Raw genomic sequence first — 21,744 nt, 5'->3', positions numbered from 1 at the left:
TCCATATATGGCCATGTACGTCAGGGCTGGGGCGGGCTGCGGCCGGTGAGACCCGATATATAGAGGCGGTGCCGGAGCGGGCGGGGAGCCGAGCGCTTCCAGCGGGCAGAGCCGGGGGGAGCCCCAGGCGGGCGGGCGGGGAGCCGAGAGCTTTCAGCGGGCAGCGCCGGGGCAACAGCGGCGCAGGGCGCAGAGCAGGCGACGGCCGCCTCGCCGCAGCCGGCCCGTCCGCCGGCCCCGCGGCGGCAGCGCCATCACCCGTCAGAGTCGGAGCCCGGCGCCCTCATGGCCGCGGCCAAGGCAGAGATGCAGCTCCTACCCCCGCTGCAGATCTCCGACCCCTTTGGCGCCTTCCCGCACTCGCCCCCTGCCATGGACACTCACTATCCCAAGCTGGAGGAAATGATGCTGCTCAGCGGCGGGGGTCCGCAGTTCCTTGCCCCGCCCGGGGCACCCGAGAGTGCGGGCTTCGGCGCCGCCGGGGAGCCCGGAGAGCAGCACTTCGAGCACCTCGCGGCAGGTAAGCACTCTGACCTGGCCCAGGCGGGCGGGGAGTCCCGGTCTGCAGCGGGGGCAGCGACGCCTGCGGGAATTCCGCGCCGCAGCGTCGCCTCTGTCCCGGCGGCCGCGCGGGGGGATTCTCCTGCGTGCGTCAGCGGCTCCGGACTAGCTGCGGCTGGAGACCTGCCAGCGACGCTGCAATATGTTACGCTCAATTAGTAATTAACCAGAATCTGGGACTGCGCTGTTAGAGGGAGGGCTCGCGAAGCACCGGCAGCAGCTGCAGTAACTGCTGGAATTAATCGCTATTCCTTTCTTTGCAGACACTTTTCCCGAAATCTCCCTGAACAACGAGAAAACCTTGCCAGAAACCAGCTATCCCAACCAAACGACGAGACTGCCACCGATAACCTACACGGGCCGCTTCTCCTTAGAGCCGGCCCCCAATAGCAGCAACCCCCTATGGCCAGAGCCCCTCTTCAGCCTCGTCAGTGGGCTGGTGGGCATGGCTAATGCACCTCCCACATCTACGCCTACTTCATCATCACCATCCTCCTCCTCGCAGAGCTCCCCACTGAGCTGCTCTGTCCAAGCCAGTGAGAACAATCCAATTTATTCGGCTGCACCAACATTCCCCAATTCCAGCTCTGACATTTTTCCTGAATCCCAGACCCAATCTTTCCCCAACCCCTCTGGAGCTCCCATCCAGTATCCACCTCCAGCTTATCCGACTGCTAAAACCAACTTTCAGGTGCCAATGATCCCGGATTACTTGTTCCCTCAGCAACAGGGTGAGCTCAGTCTTGTTCCAGCTGATCAGAAGCCCTTCCCAGCTCTTGAGACCAGAGCACAGCAGCCTTCCCTCACGCCACTGTCCACCATCAAGGCATTTGCTACGCAGACTGGCTCCCAAGAGCTGAAGACCCTTAATGCTAATTATCAGTCCCAGCTGATCAAGCCCAGCAGGATGAGGAAATACCCCAACCGTCCCAGCAAGACGCCTCCTCATGAGCGTCCCTATGCCTGCCCAGTGGAGTCCTGTGACCGGAGGTTTTCACGATCTGATGAGCTAACACGGCACATACGCATCCACACGGGACAGAAACCTTTCCAGTGCCGCATTTGCATGCGGAACTTCAGCAGGAGTGACCACTTGACTACGCACATCCGCACGCACACAGGAGAGAAGCCATTTGCTTGTGACATTTGTGGCAGAAAGTTTGCCAGAAGTGATGAGAGGAAGAGGCACACTAAAATCCACCTTAGGCAGAAGGACAAGAAAGTGGAAAAGGCAGCTCCAGCCTCAACTGCTTCCCCAGTTCCTGCCTATTCATCCGCTGTGACTACATCCTACCCTTCCTCCATCGCCACCACTTATCCCTCCCCAGTGCGCACAGCGTATTCTTCTCCTGCTCCCTCTTCCTATCCCTCCCCTGCACACACCACATTCCCATCTCCTTCTATAGCAACCACTTACCCCTCTGGCACTGCCACTTTTCAGACCCAAGTGGCCACTTCCTTCTCATCTCCAGGAGTCACCAACAATTTCAGCTCGCAGGTAACCTCAGCACTTTCAGACATGAACTCAGCCTTTTCTCCAAGGACAATTGAGATTTGCTGAGGCTACCTTCTGGAACAGGATAATTCACCTTTTCCATTGGTATTATCAGACATGGAGTCTCCGATTACTCCCACAACACCATATGTTGCAAGGCTATTTAGTTTAAACTTCAGCTGCCTGAATCAACTGCTGCTTAAGTTTTCCACCTCTGTTGAATGACTTAATTTGCATGGACTGTGGATATAAGTTCAATATAACTTTCCCCGTAAACAATAGCCTTTTATTAGGAAGAAAGGACTTTTGATTAAGTATCTAGCTAATGTAAATTGTACATGTGCCATGGTTTTGCTTTCCTTTAGGTACTATTGATGTGGAAAAAATCTTTGCATATTCATATTGTATAATTTGGAGTTCGCAGGGCCATATTTTGTAAATGTTAATTCTATTTCAGTGACAATGCTATAATGCGTTTCAAACTTCTTTGGGAACAGCACTTACTGTATTTGAGCATGTTGGAGTGATGCTATGTAATTATCATCTGATGAGACACTCACATGTGGCAGAAGTTTTGTTTTAAAAGTTACAAGTCTTGGTGCCTTTTTGTGAAGCCTTGCTGACATCATGCGTTTGTGTGAGTGGATGCTTTGCATCTTGCCTTAAATTGGAAGGGATGTTACTCAAAGAATGTAAGGAAGAGCAGGGAATGGGTGGGGAGAGGAACAAGAGCAAGGGCCAGGGGATGGAATGTAAGAAAAAAAGCAAAGACCCCAAAAAAGAAAACAAAACAACCAAAACCCAAAACCAAACAATCAGAAAAACAACAACAGAAAAACAACAAACAAAAAAACAAACCACCCCAGACCCTCTCCCCCTCCACCTCTCAAAGTCTATTTTTGTTACAAAAATGTAAATTTATATATATATATATATATATTCAGGAGTTGGAATGTTGTAGTTACCTACTGAGTAGGCAGCAATTTTTGTATGTTATGAACATGCAGTTCATTATTTTGTGGTTTATTTTTACTTTGTAATTGTGTTTGTTAAAATGGAAGTGACTGTTTGGCTTCTAAACACATTGAATGCGCTTTTCTGCCATTGGGATATTTGGTGTACAATACCCTTCAGAAAAAAAATAAATAAAACATCAAATTGTGCAGACTTACACTTTCCTTGAAATTACTACTTAGGAAGACTGCACCACAGCAATCCCAACTCTTTTAGTTGCTTCAAAGCCAGCACATAACCACTTGTCTCCAGGGAAAAAAACCAAAAAACAACAAACTGTTTAAAAAGAGGAGATGAAATCAATCTTATGTCCAGTTGCTTTCAAAAAACATGGATGGCGGACTCATGTCCTTGCATTAGGTGCATCACCACCTCTTTTGAAGTAACCATAATTACTGTCTCCTGGTCTAGCCTTCTGGAATGTTGATTGTGCTAAAAACTGACCAAGTAGGCTGTCAAGCAATGCTTGATGAGCCTGAGGGTGCCCCAGGTTCTCCAGAGCATTTTGAAATGAGTAATTTTTATGCCTAAAGAGGAAAAAAGAAGATAGGTTCTCTTGGTGCATTGTGTGAAAAGTGGTCCAAGTAAGGAAGTAGTGCTTGGCTATACAAAGATGAAGGCCGGTGCACCCTTGCTAGCGTAACATAACGGAAATAAACGCATGGGTCTTCTGCATCCACTACTTTCGTGGCCTTTGTCCCATAAAATGAGAAAAGATTTCAGGGAAGAAAAATGCCTTATGAGAAAGCATTGCCTATACATTTTCTGCAAGATCTTTCGTTTGCTGTTGGCCTGAACACAGTATTTCTGTTTCTTAAAAAGTTTGCTTCTAGTCCAATTAGTAGGATGAGTCGGTTTCAAGGAGTTTGTTCCCAAGGAAACAGCAGGTGGTGTCACTGGCGGGGAAAACCCTCCCCCTGCAGGAAGTGCAGCGGCTAGGGAAGAAGCGAAAACCTCTCGCTTTTGCGCTTACGCGCAGAAGACACATTTGCTCGGAACTAAACCTCAGCTGTTTGTGATTTAAAACCCAGTTCAGGTCTGACCACTAGCGACAGGAACTGCCGCCCGGCTTGGCTCGAAGGAGATCACCCCCCCCGCCTCCAGCGGTCGCGGTGCCGCGCCAGCGCCGGGGGCGGCCCCGGCTGAATAGAAGCGCCGTCCCCGCTGTCCCCGTCCGGAACAGGACCGACCATATTTGGCATTTCCTCCATGCCTTTTATGGCACTTCCGCGGCCCAAAAATGGAGTTTCCTGCTCAGGCGTTTCCGGGCTGCGCCGCGCAGCCGCTGTGATGCCGCAGCGCACTCCCCCTCCCCTTTCCCCCGAGCTCTCCCCCCCCGCCCCCTCCCCTCGGGAGGCCCTCTCCGGCGGAGGCCGGGCTTGCGCCGGTGGTGGGTCACGCGCCTGCGAGCAGAGGAGCTCTGCTCTGCAGTGGGCCGAGGGGCGGGCTGCGGTTTTCCGTGGAGCTTCCCAAGGCCGCTGGCGCGCAGGCCGGCCATCAGCGCTTCCTCGCTGCTGGTTACTGCTCGTTTTCGTTTAGTGGGGACTGAGTCGCTCTTTATACACGCCTCCGAAATAGGTAGGATACCTTTGGCCTGGGGAGTGCTGCAGAGGCCAGAGACCTTGTCCACCCAGGCTTTTGCTCTGCAGACCCTTTCCGTAAGCGACTGTTTACGTGGGGAAGTGTGGATAGTCCTCGACTAGGTGGCTGGTTTGCACTAGAGGGAAAATTATTGTTCCGTTTTCTTTTTTTTTTCCTTAGAAATAAGGAGATAAAAATTAGTTCGACCATACTCGGAGCCCAGGATCTGGTGTGGTACGCTATGTGGCCTGTTGTATTGTGTCCTTTTGTTTTCTAGAAATGCCACTGGAGATTTTCTGTAAAGCTGGTAAAATGAACTGTTACAGATATTTCTGCTGTGACTGCGAACTGCACTTACTGAGTAGGTCATGGGCCCTGACTGGAGAGATGAAACAACAACACGGAGAAAAGAGCTGTAGGCAGAGACTTTGTAGTCAAGAGGTATGTGGTCATGGGCTTTTCTTTCCTTTAGGGCTTTCACTCGTACATGTCTGGACTTTGTGCATCTGAGCAAGACCTCAAGTAGCCCAAGAAAAATAACTTCGTAGACTCTAAACTGATAGCTGGCAGACTGAAGGTGATCTGAGCTGTGGCAGATGCCCTTAGAAGGGCTGTCCCCCAAGTAGGTGCTCACCACTGTCGGGTTGGACTAAAGCTGAGTGTAGCGGATGAAGGCTGACTCATGAAGAGTGTCTTTGACCCGTTCTGAACCAAACTAGTAACTAGGCTTGACCCCTTCTAAAGCAAATTGCACTGTTAACTAGGGCTAGCATATTTAGTGACGTTTTGGTATAATTTCAAATGTTTTCTGTTTGTTGCCCACTAGACTTTAGAATCCTGAAGAGTTTTGAGTGTAGATAATAAATTTATGAAGAGGGCTTGGTGGTGTGATTGCTGAGCTAAACATTCCATGTTTTTACCTGTGTGCATTATCGTAATTTAGCCCTAATAAGTACTAGTTAAACCTAGAAAAGAGATTGCGTGTTTTAAAGTGCACAAAGACTTTTGGATGAAATGTGAGATGTAGCTAAAGACCAGGAACTTTAAAAATAGTTAAGCTTCTCTGCTCTAATCAAGGATCAACCTTGACTGATAGCCTAATGATGTATGGTCTTGAATGAAACTCTATCCTCTACATAGCTGAGCCTGTTGCTTATACATAATCTCTAGCACTTTCCAGGCTTCAATTTGTGATAATTTTTTGTCACTGTCATAACAAAAACAGTGGGTATACAGAAGTATTTTCAATGTGTATATTTCACTTCCATAAATACGGAAAACATTATCAAAGTATGCTTTCTGATCCTTTTTTTTTTTTTTCTAACAAGCCTAAAGGCTTATTCTTTTCTATTGTGAGCTTTTCATGCCCCATTTTTATATCTCCAAACACAAATGATGTTTGACAATAATACTACTGGTAAATGTTGATAGTTGAAAGTCCTGCTATTTGTGTCCTCTGTTAGGTTGACCTGGGTAATATGACGTGACTTCTCTTATGCCAGCTAACTGTGATAGTGGGCTTCTCCTATAGCAGTACAGCTGTTGATCAGTAAGAGATCTGCGAATGTCAGAGTTGGAGAGATGGGGAGAACGAGTTTCAGTTTGATCATTAAAAGGCACAGAATGCTTTCGTCCTTTTGGTAAGATGCAGTTAAAATTTTAAAACAGACGGAGCGTTACTTTTTTTGTCTGTGGCTGTTTTTCAAACTGACCAGGGTAGTTGGGGATGGCTTTAGAAGCTCATGGAAACATGTTTCATAATGACTATCTAAAGTTTGTTTATCCTAATTACTGCACTTGTTTGACTGCACCAGTGTGTGTAGTTCTCAGGTTGTCTACCTGAATGTGGTAAGTGGGCAAGGTGATCAGCGACCAGTGGATGGAAGCAGTTGGTATTGCTCAGCTCTCGATTTCTGGTGCAACTCTTAGCCTCCATTCTTGTTTGTGTGCTTTAGGTGGTCCACTGGTATTACACTGAGACCTCCTCAGCAACTGGTCAACAGACTCGGTTCACCACTCCTGTGAGAATTGCTATTGAGGAGTAAATTTGTGTTTGAGTGATTATGTATTTTTTTATGTATTATTATGTTGATTAACAATGTTAATTGTTTTAAATAATAGTTTTGATACTTTGAGGTAAGCTTTTTGTGGTTTTTTGTTTGAGTTTTTTGGTAACTAAATATTATACAAGTATTTTTTGGTGATGATTTTAGTAATTTTAATTTTTGTGGTTTAACTGTAATTTGGGTAAGAGTGTATAAATTGTTTTTTAAGTTTATGGTATGTATTGGATTATTTGATTTACAATTTAAATTTTGTGCGGGGTAAGGTTAGTTGTTAAGAGGTATACTAACAACGTATGTAGAAAATGGATTTTTAGGATTGGTGATTGATAAACACTGTATTTGGATGTGTGGTTTTAGTTAGTGTTGCTTATTAGTTTTGTTTTGTTTTGGTTGTAGAACTATTTATGATGTGTTTTAAAGTCTTGTAAGTCTTGTACTTGAGTAGGGTTTTGAAACTCTGATTTTGACATCAAAGAAGAAAAATGAGTAAACGAAGGAGGTAGAGAAGTTTTCTCCTTATGGGATAAAAAGGGTTTAACATAGAAACTGCTTTGTCTAATCTTCCGTGGGGGGTGTCCGTGGGACGGCCGGGCCGCGCGCGGGACTCGGCAGCAGGAGCGCAGCGAGCTGTGCGCGTTGGGCGGGAGGCGGCGCCGCCCTCAGCGAGCAGAGCTGAGCCGAGCAGAGCGAGCGGCTCCGAGTTCGTCCGAACCGAGCCGAGCTGAGCCGGAGAGGCGAATGCAGCCGATAATAGTCGAGCTTCGCCGAGCGCAGCATCACGCGCAGGGCAGGGCGGGTTCGGGGTGGAGCCGGGGCTCTGTGAGGCTTTCCCGCTTGTCCCTCTCTCTACCTCTCTTTCTTCCTCCTCGTATTCCTCTTCTTTGTCCCCGAGACCCTACTCTCGTCTCCCTCCCAATCCCGACTCCCTGTCCCCGGCTCTTCTTCTTGTCTTGTTCCTACCCGCTACTCCCTTCTGTTCCCCCTCTCTCCCTCCTCTGTCCACCCTCCCTCTAGCCCTCTCCCGGGCTTTCCCTTTCCCTCCCGCATTCCTCCACAGTCTGACCTCCCTCCCTGCCCTTTCTCATGCCCTGCTCTTGTTCCTCTCTTCCCGTGCCCCCTTTCCTTCTTTGCTCCTCAGCCGCGGGGCTCGGGGTGCCGGAGAATAAAGGCCCGAGGGGCGGAGCCCGGCGCCCCTCGGCCCTTGCAGGAGTCCCCGCACGGGGCTCTCGGCGGATCCCCCCGTGCCCGTCAAACGCCCCGCCGGACAGCGCCGGAGCTGTGGCTTTCCTGGCACGGCGCCGAGAGCGGCCCCCGCTCGGTGCCGCGCCGTGCCCGCCGCTCCCTCTCGCTGCCCCTGGCCCGGGACAGCGAGGCTGGGGAGGAACCGCAACCCTTCTGGGGCTGCCCCCCCTTTCTTCTTGCAGCAGAATCCCTTTCTGCGGGCATGGACGTGTGGAAAGGGCTTGGAGGAAGCGCTGCGCTGCTGTCCGGGGCAGTCGGACTCGTTCTGTGCCTTCTTTAGGGGTCAGGAAAAGGGGGTGAAGACTCGGGGCTCTGATGCCTTTTGGGGCATCCCAAGGTCCCCAGGAGAGGGAACCCCACTGCGGTGCAGGAGCAGGTGGGTGACGGGCGGGGGGGGTCACGCTGGGTGCCTCAGCTCCCTTTTGCATGGAGCTGCTGAGTCGTGGAGTTTATGGGGAGCTCCCGGCGCTGTCTCGTGGAAGGACTGCGAGAGCTTCTCACAGGGTCTGGGGGAACACCTGGATTCGCGCTTGGATACGTGGAGCATCGCTTAAAGGAGGTGCCGAGGGACGAGTCTTTGTGCCGGGGAGCAGCAGCCGAACAGGTGAGCCCGTGTGGATTTGGAGCGGGGACTTTTGTCCTTCCCCTTTTGAATTTCACCTTGCCAATCACTCCCCAGTGCCCCCAGGGTAAAACAAAACAAAACAAAACAAAAAAAAAAAAAAAGGAGCTTATGAGGAGAAAATAAATTAAACAAAATAAATTAAACATAGAGAAGTAACTCCTCTTTCATTATTGTCTGTGTTTGAACTGGGGGTGATCCCCCTTCACTTGCAGTTTCAAGGGTGTTGATTGAAGGTAAACCTGCCTTTTCCAGGCTCTTAGGGGTGACAGGGAATCGCTGCACTCTATTTTAAATGGAAAGGGAAAAATGTTTATAAATATATACCATGTATATAAATATATACATTTATATACGATGTATGTAAATATACCAAAACACAATAATAGAAATCAATAAAATACAGGATACTAATTATACTGTATATGTCTTATTATATGTCATATATATACTATATCTAAGTGTAGAACATATAATAGTAAATATAATATAATGTAGTAATATATAATAGTAAATATAATATAGTATACAACCACTTAGGAATGTAAATATCAAAAATATAAATATAAAAATGTTTTAATATAGTTTAAAATAAAGGGTTTTTTTGGTTTTTATATGGTAATAAGGAGAGGTTTTATTATAAAAATTATAAATATAAATAAAGGTAGATATCTAAGTATAGATATATATCATAAATACATAAAGATATATATAAAAATAAAAAATCTACATGAATGGAAGTATTAGCAGTATATATGATGTATAATGAAAAAAATATATTATTACATTCTGATGTCTATTATATACATCAAAGAAGGTGTATATATTTATTATATTTATAAATATAATGCACTGATATAAACTATAAATGCACACGTGAATATAATTAGGAAAAATAGAAATATAAATAAATATAGTTGAAAAAAAAGGGCATTTTATAGTTTGTGTTTGGTTAGAGGAAGGGCTTTTTTTTAAAGAATATTAATATACTGAATAATGTTATATAGTTCTAAATATAGAAGTATAAAATCAATATATTAAGATATATTAAATATATAAAATATGAATAAATAGTAATAGGAAGGGATGTAGTATAGAATATAAATAACACTATATATCAATATTCATTTTAGATGTGAATGTAAATATAAATATGAAAATCTAAAAATTTTAAATTTTTTAAATTTATATTTAAAATATTTAAAATAAAGGGCTTTTTTGGTTTTTATTTGGGTAGAAGCAGGAGTTTTATTTTAAATAATATAAGCACTATATAAATATAAATCTCAATATAGAAATATATAATCAATATATAAAGATATGTATAAAAGAAGAAATACAAATGAACTAATAGGAATATATGTAATATAGAATATAAATTGCATTGAACGTCAATATACATTATAAATATAAATGTGGATATAATTATGAGAAACATATAAAGAAAATATATTTAAATATTATTAAAAAAAAAAGGCTTGGTTTTCTTTTGTTTGTTTTTAATGGGTTAGAGGAGGTCGCAGCGCTCCGCGGGCCGGGGGCAGCGGGCGGGGGCGGGCGAGCGGTGACGGAACAGGGCTGCAGCCCCCGAGCCCGCGCACGCCCCGCTCCAGGCGCTGGGAGCGACCGCGGGCCGGACAATCCCGGCGGGGCGAACCCGGGCAGGCGGCGCAGGAGGCGGGGCAGGGCCGTGGCGCTCCCCGCCCTTGTTGCCGCCAGCTTTGGAAGGTCGGGCCGAGCGCCCGTCCCGTCCCGCCGCCTCCCGGTCTCTGTAAACTCCTCTCTGGCTTCACAGGTCCGTGCTGGTTGCCGTGTCCTCGGTGGGCAGAGAGCTCTGGCCTTGGCCGGATGGGCTGGTAAGTATTGGATCAATGGGATATGCTTTTATGTATTTAGTGACCTTTACAAATTTATTCCCCAGGTTTTTTGAGTTCATAGAATCATGGAATAATTCAGATGGGAAGGGGCTCTAAAGATCACCTCATTCCAAGCCTGCTGCCGTGGGCAGGGACATTTTTCCCAAGACCAGGTTGCTCAGAGCCTCATCTCAGAGCAGCCACAGCATCTCTGAGCAACCTGTGCCAGCCAGGTGCCAGGTGCCAGAGGAAGAAGAAAGCCCTTCCCACCTGGAGCAGAGGCTGCTGCATCTTCATGTAGCCTTGTGTCCCCGAGTGTGCGAGACAGAAAGGCCCTTCCCATGAAGGGTTAACAGCACTCAAAGATCTTTTTGGGAAAAGCAGAGCAGTGGAACGCCAAAGTACCCTTCAGTTCTTCCAGCAGATTTGGAACAACTTGAAGGGGGAGCAGAGCTGGCCTGGTGCATGTCAGCTCTGCAGGCAGTGGGGATGGAGAAGCTGCAGTTATCTGTCTTCTTGGCTGAGTCTTTAATAATGAGGCACTTTTCTGTAGTTCCTTTTCAAGCATTACGTGAAAGTTCCCCCTAGAAGTCCAAAGGCACCTGTTTTCTTAGCAGGAGTAAGTCAGGAAGAGGCAAAACAGGCAAAGACATCAGATAAGTCTGGGTAAAAAACTTGGCTAACCTATTTTTCCCCTTCCTCCAGACAGCCAGTTCTGAAGCACTCAGCAGAGATCTGCCTGGGAGGAAGAGCAGAGCCAATCTCTGATAACTGATGTGCGAGCTGTGGTGAGGACAGCTGCTCCCCTGCCTTGATATGGGACCTGCTGAGCTCCCATTCCTGTGGTGGGAGTGTTTCTCCTCTCATCCAGCCAAGCCAGAGACCTCCTAGGGAAGGAGCAGGTAAGGTTTAAGTACCGAGATCTCCCAAGGAAGAAGTGACATGGCAAAAGGAAATGGCCTCAAGTTGCAGCAGGGAAGGCTTAGATTTGCTTTGAGTATCAATTTCTTCACTGAAAGGGTGGTCAGGCATAGGAGCAGGCTGCCCAGGGCAGTCCCCATTGCCGGAGACATTTAAAGCATGTCAAGATATGGTGTTTAGGAACCTGATTTGGCTGGGGGCTTGGCAGTGCTGGGGCAGCAGCCGGGCTCGATGACCTTAGAAGGCTTTTCCAACCTAAAGGGTCCTATGGTTCTGGAAAGCCCTGACCCCTCTGGCTCTGACACAGCACCGGGATGCTGACAGAAGGAGGCTGGTCATAGAGCCTGGAGGTCCCTGTCCCACAGGGAGAGGACAAGGCAGTGTCACCTGCAGGGAGGGTCTCGTCCCCAGAGGTCAGTCAGCGACTCCATCCCTGCCCGGGGCTCTGGGTGCAGCCTCGGGGTGGACACCTGCCCTCAGTTTTCCCTCTGGGCACCCGGGAAGGGAACCAAGTCCATCTGTGTGGCAGCTCCAGGGCCTGCAGGCTTTGGGGCTTTGCAGCTGTGTGCCTTGTCACAAGGTGGCAGGGATGTGACACTGCCTGGCCATGCTGCTGGCCTTGGATCCTTGCTGCTTTCCTCCTTATCCCATATGGATTTACCAGCAATCTTCTGTCTTTTCATTAAAACTGTCCTTGGGATAGTTCAAAGAGAGGGTAATTAGTTATTTCAAAGCCTAAATATTTTACCTATTGGCATTCAAGAGAAAAGACAAAAACCTGCTTTGCATCCTTCAGCCTGGAAGTCATTGTCACACAGATAAGTGAGGAAGGGGCTGGCCGGGGTCAGCCTCTGCAGAGCCTCAGCTCTGGCTGCTCCTGCTTCCAGGGTAAACCCAAAAGCTGTTATGATCAAAAATGCAGGCAGCCCTTCTGTCCGGAGTCACAGGGGCCATTTCTTCTAAATTACTCAAGATGGGAAATGATTCTTGGAACTTCAGAAGAAAAAAACCCCAAAAACATACATACATTTATAAGAGTGTGTATATACATACATTTCCTTCAATAAGGAAGAAAATCTTAGAAATATCATGTCATGTCTGGCTTCCTAGAGAAGATCCTTAACTCTGGGCTTCTGAAAGCAAATGGCTGTGCATTTATAGGAGCATTATATGCCTCCCACAGTAATCTTCTACCCTTCCCCATGGAAAGGAGAGTTTGGTGATTTTGCTGCTCTGCTCTCCCAAGGGTGTTGCAGGCTGTGTGGCAGGGAGCAAGGCCTTTGTCGCTGCTCATCAGACATTTTCCCACAGAATTCTCCCTGCAAAGATAAAATTAGACTTATGTTAGTGAGCAGTCAAGTAGAGCAGGTAACATTAGAAAAGAATTGTTTCTGAGCAGCTGTTCACTAGCATTTGCTTCCCCTTTCCAGCAGAGTGCAGCCGCCCAAGAAAGGATTTTTTGTGACTCAGCCAGATGTTCTCCTGCCTCCCGCCAAGACCCTGAGATGGAGCTGAGTTTGCATTCCAGTTTATTGTAACAGAGGTTTATCTGAAGTTTTCTCAGCTATCTGAGGCACAGAGCCCTGGAACCAAGTAAGCCTGAGGTGCTGCATGCTTGCTGTGCGCCTTGGGGTGACTGTGCATCATTGCAGGCTTGGGATTGACTGATATGCGCTAAGGAAACCGGAGGGAGGGAGGGAGGGAAATCCTCTGTTAACATGTGCCAATTCTTCTGTCAAACTCATCACGGCAGGACGGCGTGAAGACTGAAAGTGTAAGAAGATGTGGAGGGAAACAGAGAATCTGACAGGAGCATCGAACACACAGGTGCACGAATTTTGCTGGGATTTAAACTCAGAAGTTGTAAGGAATTTGGGAATGAGAAGGGACATTTCAGAAGGAGAAGAAGGAGAAGAAGTTGTTGTTGTTACAGTCCTGGCATAATCTTTTGTTCTAGCTAATAAAGGAAGTTAGTTTAAATTAAAAAAAAGAAAAAAATGTGGGTTTTTTTCCTTCACTATTATATTAATTGGTGGTATATGGTGTGTTGTTTTATTTCTTGGTATTATTAACTCTGTGTAAATTGTTTTTTGAGTGAAGCTAACTTTCTGGATGGGTTGGTTTGTATTTGAGGTGGGATTAATTTCAATAGGTTTCTTTAATAGACTTCTGATAGGTATTACTTGGATTTTGGTTTTGTTTGCTGTATGTATAAACATACAGATTTGGTAGGGCCAGCTCGGCTGCTGGAGTTTAGCAAATGCCCTAAATTGTTTTTTGTTAAATCCTATGACCAGTTTTAGGCAGTGACTTTATACTGCTTTTAGGATTTTCTTATGCAATGGTGAGAAAATAGGCAGGTCTGATACTAGTTTGACTTTTTTTGTACTTAATGTTTCATGAAATTCTTTTAACCAAGCACTTTTTTTAAAATTCTACTGTAGGCATTTATGGTTCAATTTTTTTTCCTTTTAGCACCCACGACTTTTTTGTTTCTCTAAACTGGCAGTAAATGTAGGTGAGTAAAATTACCTTGGTTTTCTTCCTTCTCTTTTGACTTAATTGTTTTTATTAATAATTCTATTTGAATATGCAGAAAAAGTGGGTATGTCCTGTAATCTATCCTAGCTTTTCTCGTTTACAGGGTATTCAGAAAATATGTCTCCCTTAGAGTCCCACAAAAACATTCTGGGTGAAATCTGAATTAAGGTATGTGTTTACAAATAAGTGATCAGTTTAGATATTTGCCTGTGTACCTTTTCCTGTAATTCAGAGCTTGCGTTCTGTGGTTTTTATGATAAACCTATAAGACATGTAAAAATGGTTTTGCAAGTCTTAATTGTTGAAGGCAGCAATAAGTGGTTTTAAAGCCTCTTCTTGACCAGACAAAGGGAAAAAGTGTGAATTTGTTGCTGAACTTGTCATTTTTCATTTGACTTGCCTTGAATTATTGAAGAAGAGAGAGAACTAGGAAAAGAGAGAAATAGAATTGGTTATTGAGCCCTCCTAAAATGCTCACTGTGATTCTGTGTAGAGCCGAAGTGAAGGGTGATGGAACAGAGCTCTGTCCATTAGAAGGAAATAAACCTGATCTCCACACAGAGTCTTACTAATTTCTGTTTTTAAAATGCAAAATAAGTTTAGGAAGTGTTGGAAGTTAGTATTTGGGGAAAGAAATAGTTCCACAAAACATTCCATTTAACAGAGGCCCTTGGGACGATTCATTTTGTAACCGCTGTCACTGGAATCGGTTGGTGGTTCAGCCTTGAAATGTGCACTTGCCCTTCCATAAAGCCCTATTTCATTTATGTTTCAGTGCTATGAGTCTTGATAAATTGGAGAAGAGCCCAAGAGAAATTCATCATCCTGAGATACAAAAGGTAGGAAGTGACTTTTTTTTGTTTGGTTCTTTTTATTTCTTATTTTCTGGAAATAGAGGTAATTAAGTATAGATACTACTGGTTTGTTTCTTCCAGTAGCTGATAATAATAATACTAATGCCAATAATAATAGTAACAGTAAGAGTAAAGTAATACTACTTAAACTGTCTTTATCCATTGAACTGGCCATTTCAAATCAAAACTTCTAAACACAAATAAAACCATCATCCTTGTAGAATCTTTAATAGGAGTGGGCTAAAGATACTGTTTTTGTTTACAGGATTTATTGGTTCATGAAGAGTAAGAGGTAAGTACAAGCCTAACTACCTCTAGCTCACAGACCTGTCCAGTGAATAGAGCTTTGTATTTTGATGGGCTTATGATGACTTTGAAATCAATTGCTCATTACAGTAAAAAAAAAAAAGTTGTTTTGAACATGACAGCAAAAATAACTTTAAGCACAACTTAATAATAATAGATCACCAATTTAAGTTAATAATTTTATGCTATACTGTTGGGTGAGGAAAGACACGGACACTCAATATGAGATCAGCAAGCTCTGTTTATTGCAGAGAGCATCAGACACTTATACAGCACATAATAAGCTTATGAATATTCTGTAAGCCAAGCGATCTATTGGTTAAACTATACCATCAACTCTTCCTCATTCCTTTGGGCCTCCATTCCCCATTTCCCATGTCTCTCTGTCTACTTGTTATCATACCCAGCTAGGCCCAGGGACATGCTATCTTGCAGGTGAAAAAACTCAAACTAGCTGTGTTCGGTACTTTCCCAGCTCCTGGTCGGCTAACAAGCGAATGTCTACGTGACCTCTGTCATGTAGCCATTTCTCCACACTATACTATCAAAGTTTAAAGGTAAATTATTATGTATTAGGAGATGGTAGAAAGTGTACGTTCTAATGTGTAGGATATATACAAAGATACATACTTGAAAGTCCGTAGAGGAAACAAATTTTCACGTCTTCTGTTTGACTGTTTGTCATATAATATTTGGTTTTATTTCCCAGGGATCGGTGAATTTTAACTCTGGAATCCTCTATGCTAATGATAGTCAGCTTACAGATGATTAAATGTTCAGTAATGGTGAGTTTTTCACCTTCTCCTTCATTGTTTTGCTCATCTGAATTAAAAAAAAGGCAAGATTAAAGAAAAAGAAATAGTTTTATTATTTTTTACCCTGTTATGTCTGTTTCCTCAGTATTTGCTGGAGCTGTGCTTACCCAAGCTTTGGGTAAAACAAGCTTTGGGTTCCTTCTGTCTCACTAGGAGTTGCCCAATTCAGTTGCATCTGGTGAAATTCACCCTGAGACCTTACAGAACTAGCTCAAACTATGTGAGAGCCATTTGCAGGTCTCTCCAGACACCTGGAGAATGGGTGATACTTCTGAGGATCTGGCAAGTGTAGTTATCCAAAAAGGTACAAAGACTAAAAAAATCATAAGAAGCAAATAGGGCTTCAGAGAAAACAAACTGGAGAGAACAAAAGGTGATATTGTTATCCTTATCCTGTATTAGAAACATCCACTGTGCTTTGATGCTGGTAGCTGCCAGGGGCTTGTTTGGTCTGTTTAGGCAGGTGTAGGTGTTCACTTGTAGGTTTTTTCTCTGGACAAGTCAATTCAAACTTTGCTAAGCTTACATTTGAAAATTACTCTCTAGAACAGTCCAGCATGACATGCTGGATGTCGTCCCCCAGAGGGACCCAAAGCTGCCAGAAATTTCACAGGGAGGGGTGGGTGTGGAATACTAAAACCTGTCTAGTTTTTCATTTTTATAGGTATTGGCAAAGAAAAGGAATTTATCTCTAAATTCATTTGGAAAGAAACCTTCTCTCTATCCACTCATTTGTATACAGGAATGTAGGAAACTCTGACTAGAGATGGGTAAAAGTTTTGAAAATAAAGACATAAGTTTTATCTAGGAATGAACCAATCAAGTGTCCTTAAAGCATAAGAACAGCTGCAGGAGCTGAAGGGAATAGAAAGGGTTCTCTGGCAACTTTTGCCTCAGTTCTCTGTCTGCCCCCAATCGTGGCCCCGGCCTGAGCTCGGCGGCACTGCTGCCGCCTTGTGGACAGAGGGCGGTACTTCCGCCCCCCGACCCAGTGCCAGTTTTCCTTCCAGTTGTAAAACTGCAAACATCGCAGTATTCCTCTGACACCAGCGGTTCTAGGAAGTAGAGGTGTAGGTGGCCTTGGCCTCCCACAGGCCCTCATGTCAACTTACTCTGAAACATTAGGGTGGAAGTTATTCTATCTCATGAACAGAGGTACCTTTTCCTTACAGGTGCTTGTCCTGTAGTTTGGATTCTGCTTCCTAACATTTCTAGTGTGACAGGGTTTACCATAGAGACAATCTGCCAGGAGGCAGCACTTTGGGGGGCATGGCAGTCCTGGCTGTGTATTCTTAACTCCTTCAGAATGTTAGGTTTGAAGTATTTCTTATCTCAGGAAAACAGCAGTCTTTTGCATCTGCATATCAGCTGTTGAAATTTTGGGTTCAATTTCTTGAATCACAAATGTCACAGGATTCCTCCCAGATGGCAGCTGCCATGAAGTATGGCTCTTCTTGGTCTTGGGTTTCAGGGGCTGTTCCCAAAGTGACCTACAGACATTGGAATGAAATCATTATTTACTGTGTAAAAGAATTACGCTCCAAAGCATCAGCCAGGTCTAAATGTGTCATTCTGCCTTTTAAAAGTACCAATATCACAGGATTTTTCTCAGATTAAAGCTTCCATGGAGTCGGATCTCTCAAGCCTGGCCCTGGCCCTTGAGAATTGTGGGCCTCCTGTGAACTGGTCTTGCCAGAAGGGCTTGCTGAGTTTTCCATTGTGTGGAAAAGAGATCCCATTTGGAGCCTGAAGCCTCGTGTTTCCTGTAGGATTTCCACTCCTAGAATTGCACACTTTGAAGGATTTCTTATAGCAGAAGTTGTCTGGCAACTAGGACTCTGGCTGGATTTGGGTCTCTGGACTCTCAGGTGAAGTGACCTTGAGACACTAGGGCATGCAGGTTTCCTTGCTGTTGAAAGCACTATTCGCACTCCTGTTCACACCCAGGAGCCATGGTCTGAATGGGGGTGTCACCTCTTAAATTTGCAAATGTCACAGGATTTCTTCTAAATGAATGGTGCTAAGAACATAAGGTCTGGCTGGCTTTCGACTTAGAGGTGCCTCCTCTAAATTGGTCTTCAGACGCTAGGTTGGAAAGTGTTCCTACACATGCCAAATAGCCCTTGCTATGCAGTTAATAAGCTTCAAAGTACCATGGAGTTGCTGCCTCTGCAAAGATTTTGGCAGAGCCTGGTTATGGTGCCCCATTCCACTCCACCCCCCTTAGCAGGTCCTTATGGTTGTATGGGGAATCATTGTGGAGCATGCCAACCCAGCTCCATCCTGGGAACAGCGCCTGTATTTTACCCTAAAATTTCTGTCCCATTATAGCTCCTGTTAGGATACAAATGTAACTTCTCAGTTTCCTCTGATTTTACCCCCAGTCATCTTTCCATACAAACAGTGCTCCACTCTCCAGAGGATTATTGTGAGCAGATGTGAGCTCTGCTGTCCCTTTGGACTGACAAAGACAGAGGTTTTGTCCCAAGTTCCTTTTGAACCTGTCCTGCACCTGTTACAAGTCCTCAGTCTCCTGCAATTTTGTGGGTCAGTCACATGTAAAACAGCACAACTGGCTGGCATGCTTTGCTTATGAGGAGAGACAAGAGAAGAAGCCCTCTGCTCACACCAGACCTGCAGCTGCCAAATCCACCAAAGCACCTGAGGAGCCCCCAGGAACTGATGGTACAGAAGGGAGGTGATTGAGGACAGCACAGCAGGCAGCCTGCCCTCCATCTGGGTGTGAAGAAGGCAGGGCTGGGAACTGTCAGCAACATCCCAGCAGGTCTGGCTCACGGAGCCACCCTGAGGGCTTCCCCTGCCTTTGGGCAGTCCCAGCTGCTGCTGCTCACTTGACAAAGTCTCATTGTCTATACTGTGCTTGGCTGCACTGGAGATGATGAAGCCGAGGACAGCAATGGTTGCCTTCACATCCCCTGACTGCAGATGGGAGGGAGGGTGAGCTCTGTCACCTTGGGAAGGCATCTGCAGATTCACTGCTGCCCATCTCTGGAGCATGGCTCCATCGGGGGATCGTGGTAAGGACAGCAGTGCTCACCTAACTTTGCACTTGAGGACAGCTTCAGGATCTTGTCATACTGTGGGAGAGCAGAGCTTCACAGTAAACACCAGCTAACATACTTACTACCAGTGTTAACACTAACAATTCTTACCTAAATATTAATACTAATAGCACTTACTATGCGTATTATTAAGGCTAGTAGAGGCTAGTAGCGTTCTTAAGGCTGAGGCTTGCATGAAGAACACAAAATTAATTAATGATGCTGATTATGCTATTGTGGTGTTGAACTACTCAGCCTCCACTGCTGTAGCCCCACACTTACCTCGATGGCCTCCCCCAGCAGGTCCCAAAACACCTGGATGCAGATCAGCTTAAGCTGCACTGATGTGATAAACAAGAGTTCACTCTTTAAAATTTTTAAAAGTTTAATAAAGGATAAAAGGACAAAATAATCCAGCACTGGGATGCTTTTAGCACACAGCCAAAGAGCACAGAGGTAGCTTAAAATCATGTTCACTATATACTGTTACATTGCTGAGGTTACATGCATATTCATTAACTTACATATTATTCAAACATTCCTTTGACTTTTTGATGTTCCAGGAACTCTTGTTTGGTTTTAACCTCTGACTTGTCTGCAGAACATTCTGTAAATTAGGTCTACATATTTTATTTCTTCCTGTAGTTTTAGCCTGTTGCTTCACACTCCCTGATAATGCCGATAAGAGTCGATAAATCCTTCCTGGATGCCTAAGCTCCTTTTATCACTATTATCTTATCACTTGGTAGGGGCAGTCTGCAGTTATAAGAAACAGAATAATTGCTTTACACTATTTTCTGAATTAGTTACATAGAAGTACTTTAGTTTATATTTTAACATTTTGCTAAAGCCTACAATATAATATATTTATCATGCTACTATTCATATGAAATATACAGTGTGTACATAAACTGGCATATTACACTATACAAAGCAGTTAAAAGTAAGTATAAGTTTTACCGTATCAAAATACTTGTAATGCAAAAAGCTAATCTATGAATGTGAAAGCCAATGTTGTTTAATCATCTATAACATCCGATGACGAGAGTGAGCAGCGGGCCCGCAGCAGGCGGAGGGCGGGCAGGGGGACGCGGGCACTTAACTGTGGCCAGGGTGCTGATCTCGGCCAGTCGGGGCAGGCCAAGTCCCCGCAGAAGCGGAAGCACTGCGGGAGAAGAGGCACGCAAGCCCGCAGCGGGCTCTGCACGCCCACCCCACTCGCCGCTGCCGAGCCCCCTCCTCACCATGTCGCCGCCGCTCCCTAGTCCGTGCTGCTGCCGCAGAGTCCGTCTTTGCGACCCGGAACCACTCCCGGGCTACACTTCTCTCCGCCCCCTGCCCTGAGTGCCCAAGGGAGCGCTCCGGTAGGGGCTCTGCGGGGGTCTTTTCGCCGGGACCTGGGCACGAGAGAGGGCCGGAGAAGAGGACGGGGGTTTCGCGAGCGGGACCCACGGCGCCTGCGAGCCCTTCGGGCAGCCCGAGCTCCGCCCCACGCTCCCAGGGGCCGCAGCCTGACGGCTCCCAAGCCTGCCAATCACGGCTCGCCTTTCTCCGTCCGCCCTGTCCAATCATAGCCGCCCTTTCAATCCGGAAGCGGTCCCGCCAATCTCAGCCCGCTCAATCGCGGCCCGGCCCCTCAGACTGGCCCCGCTCGCCCGTACGCCTGAGGCGCCGCTCCCGCCACCGCCGCTTTGGCAGCCGGCGGAACTGTATCCCCGCTGCCTCGGCAGGCCCTGTGGGGGCCGGCAAGGGTTGCCGGGAGCTTCCAGTTCAGGTCCTGGTCGGGATCAGGTTCTGGTCCAGGGAAACGGGCAGGCAGCGGGGAGCGGGCGGACGCGGCCACAGCAATGGCGGTGGCGGGAGCAGCGCTTGAGGGGACCGCGGGGAGTCACGGAGCCGAGTGCGGCGGGAATGGGCGGGCTGGGATTGGTGGAGCCGGCAGGCGCTGTCTCGGGTTGTGATTGGCTGGCTGGTCCGCCCGTGGGGCATAAATAGCGTGCGTTGGAGCGGTAATGGCTTCAGTTCGGCGGGGAAGCTGGGAGCGGCGGGAGCTGCGGGTGCGCGATCTGAGGAGCGGCGCTGCGCCAGGACGGGACCCCCGCGGCAGCTGATCCGGGGAGCGCCGGTGAGCACGGACGCGACGCCTGCGGTAGTATCTGGGGGCCGGCCGTGTCCAGTTCTTTCTGCCACGCCCTGCGTGGCTCGGGTAGCCGGCGGCTGGTGTGGGGCCTCAAGTGGCGCGGGGACGGGGGGGGGACCGCCTACTGTCACTGAGGGTTGGGAAGTAGCCGTTTCGCGGTTTCTGGATTTAAAGAAATGTTCAGAATACGAGGAATAAAGCTTGCTTTTTGCATTTTTATTACTTTATTTTGTTTTTACTTGTAGTGTTTTTTTTTTTCTTTATTGTGTTATTTTATTATTGCTCATTTTATTACATCTTTTTGGTTTGATTTGTTTTCTTTACTAGATGTTTCATGTTAATTCGGTAAGGGTTGTGGGACTGGAGCTGGAACACCAGTTATGAGAGCAGTGGGGACATAAAACCCCAGGGTGTGGAATAATGACTTTGGCATGAGTCAGGCCCAAAACAATGTGGAGTAGTGGAAATGATGGGGCTAGATAAATGCCATGGGAGGAAGGCATGGAGCTGCAGCACAGGGCCTGCAGGTTATGCCTGGGGGTTCCCAGCCCCTGCCCTGTGGTACCAACGAGGGGCTGAGGGTGTGGGGACTCAGGGTTCTAGGGCCCAAGAACCAGCCCAAGGGTGCATTTTGGGATGGGGGAGCAGGAGTTCTGTGGTTATTCCCA

The 21,744-nt window shown here is 46.5% G+C and overlaps 1 protein-coding gene across 11 annotated transcripts; it reads left to right on the top strand.

Moving 5' to 3' along the window:
- Nucleotides 1-65: 65 nt before the first annotated feature.
- LOC102068347 (early growth response protein 1) lies at nt 66-21,303 on the top strand. Of its 11 annotated transcripts, none has more exons than XM_074552427.1 (16): nt 66-520; nt 825-4,648; nt 4,929-5,092; nt 6,607-8,335; nt 8,463-8,563; nt 10,377-10,437; nt 11,143-11,339; nt 12,789-12,951; nt 13,112-13,185; nt 13,834-13,876; nt 14,003-14,067; nt 14,675-14,738; nt 15,019-15,045; nt 15,535-15,616; nt 15,769-15,844; nt 16,539-21,303. In XM_074552427.1, the coding sequence occupies exons 1-2, from the start codon at nt 286-288 to the stop codon at nt 2,120-2,122; spliced, it is 1,533 nt and encodes a 510-aa protein (XP_074408528.1). In that variant the 5' UTR covers nt 66-285; the 3' UTR covers nt 2,123-4,648; nt 4,929-5,092; nt 6,607-8,335; nt 8,463-8,563; nt 10,377-10,437; nt 11,143-11,339; nt 12,789-12,951; nt 13,112-13,185; nt 13,834-13,876; nt 14,003-14,067; nt 14,675-14,738; nt 15,019-15,045; nt 15,535-15,616; nt 15,769-15,844; nt 16,539-21,303. The 11 variants fall into 11 exon arrangements, with proteins under 11 accessions (XP_074408528.1, XP_074408527.1, XP_074408522.1 ...); XM_074552426.1 differs by having other exon boundaries at nt 15,495-15,616; XM_074552421.1 differs by lacking the exon at nt 15,535-15,616 and having other exon boundaries at nt 18,279-21,303.
- Nucleotides 21,304-21,744: the final 441 nt, after the last annotated feature.

Source organism: Zonotrichia albicollis, chromosome 15 (assembly GCF_047830755.1).
Source record: "Zonotrichia albicollis isolate bZonAlb1 chromosome 15, bZonAlb1.hap1, whole genome shotgun sequence".
NCBI lineage: Eukaryota > Metazoa > Chordata > Aves > Passeriformes > Passerellidae > Zonotrichia > Zonotrichia albicollis.
This window is presented reverse-complemented; position numbering and strand designations above follow the sequence as displayed.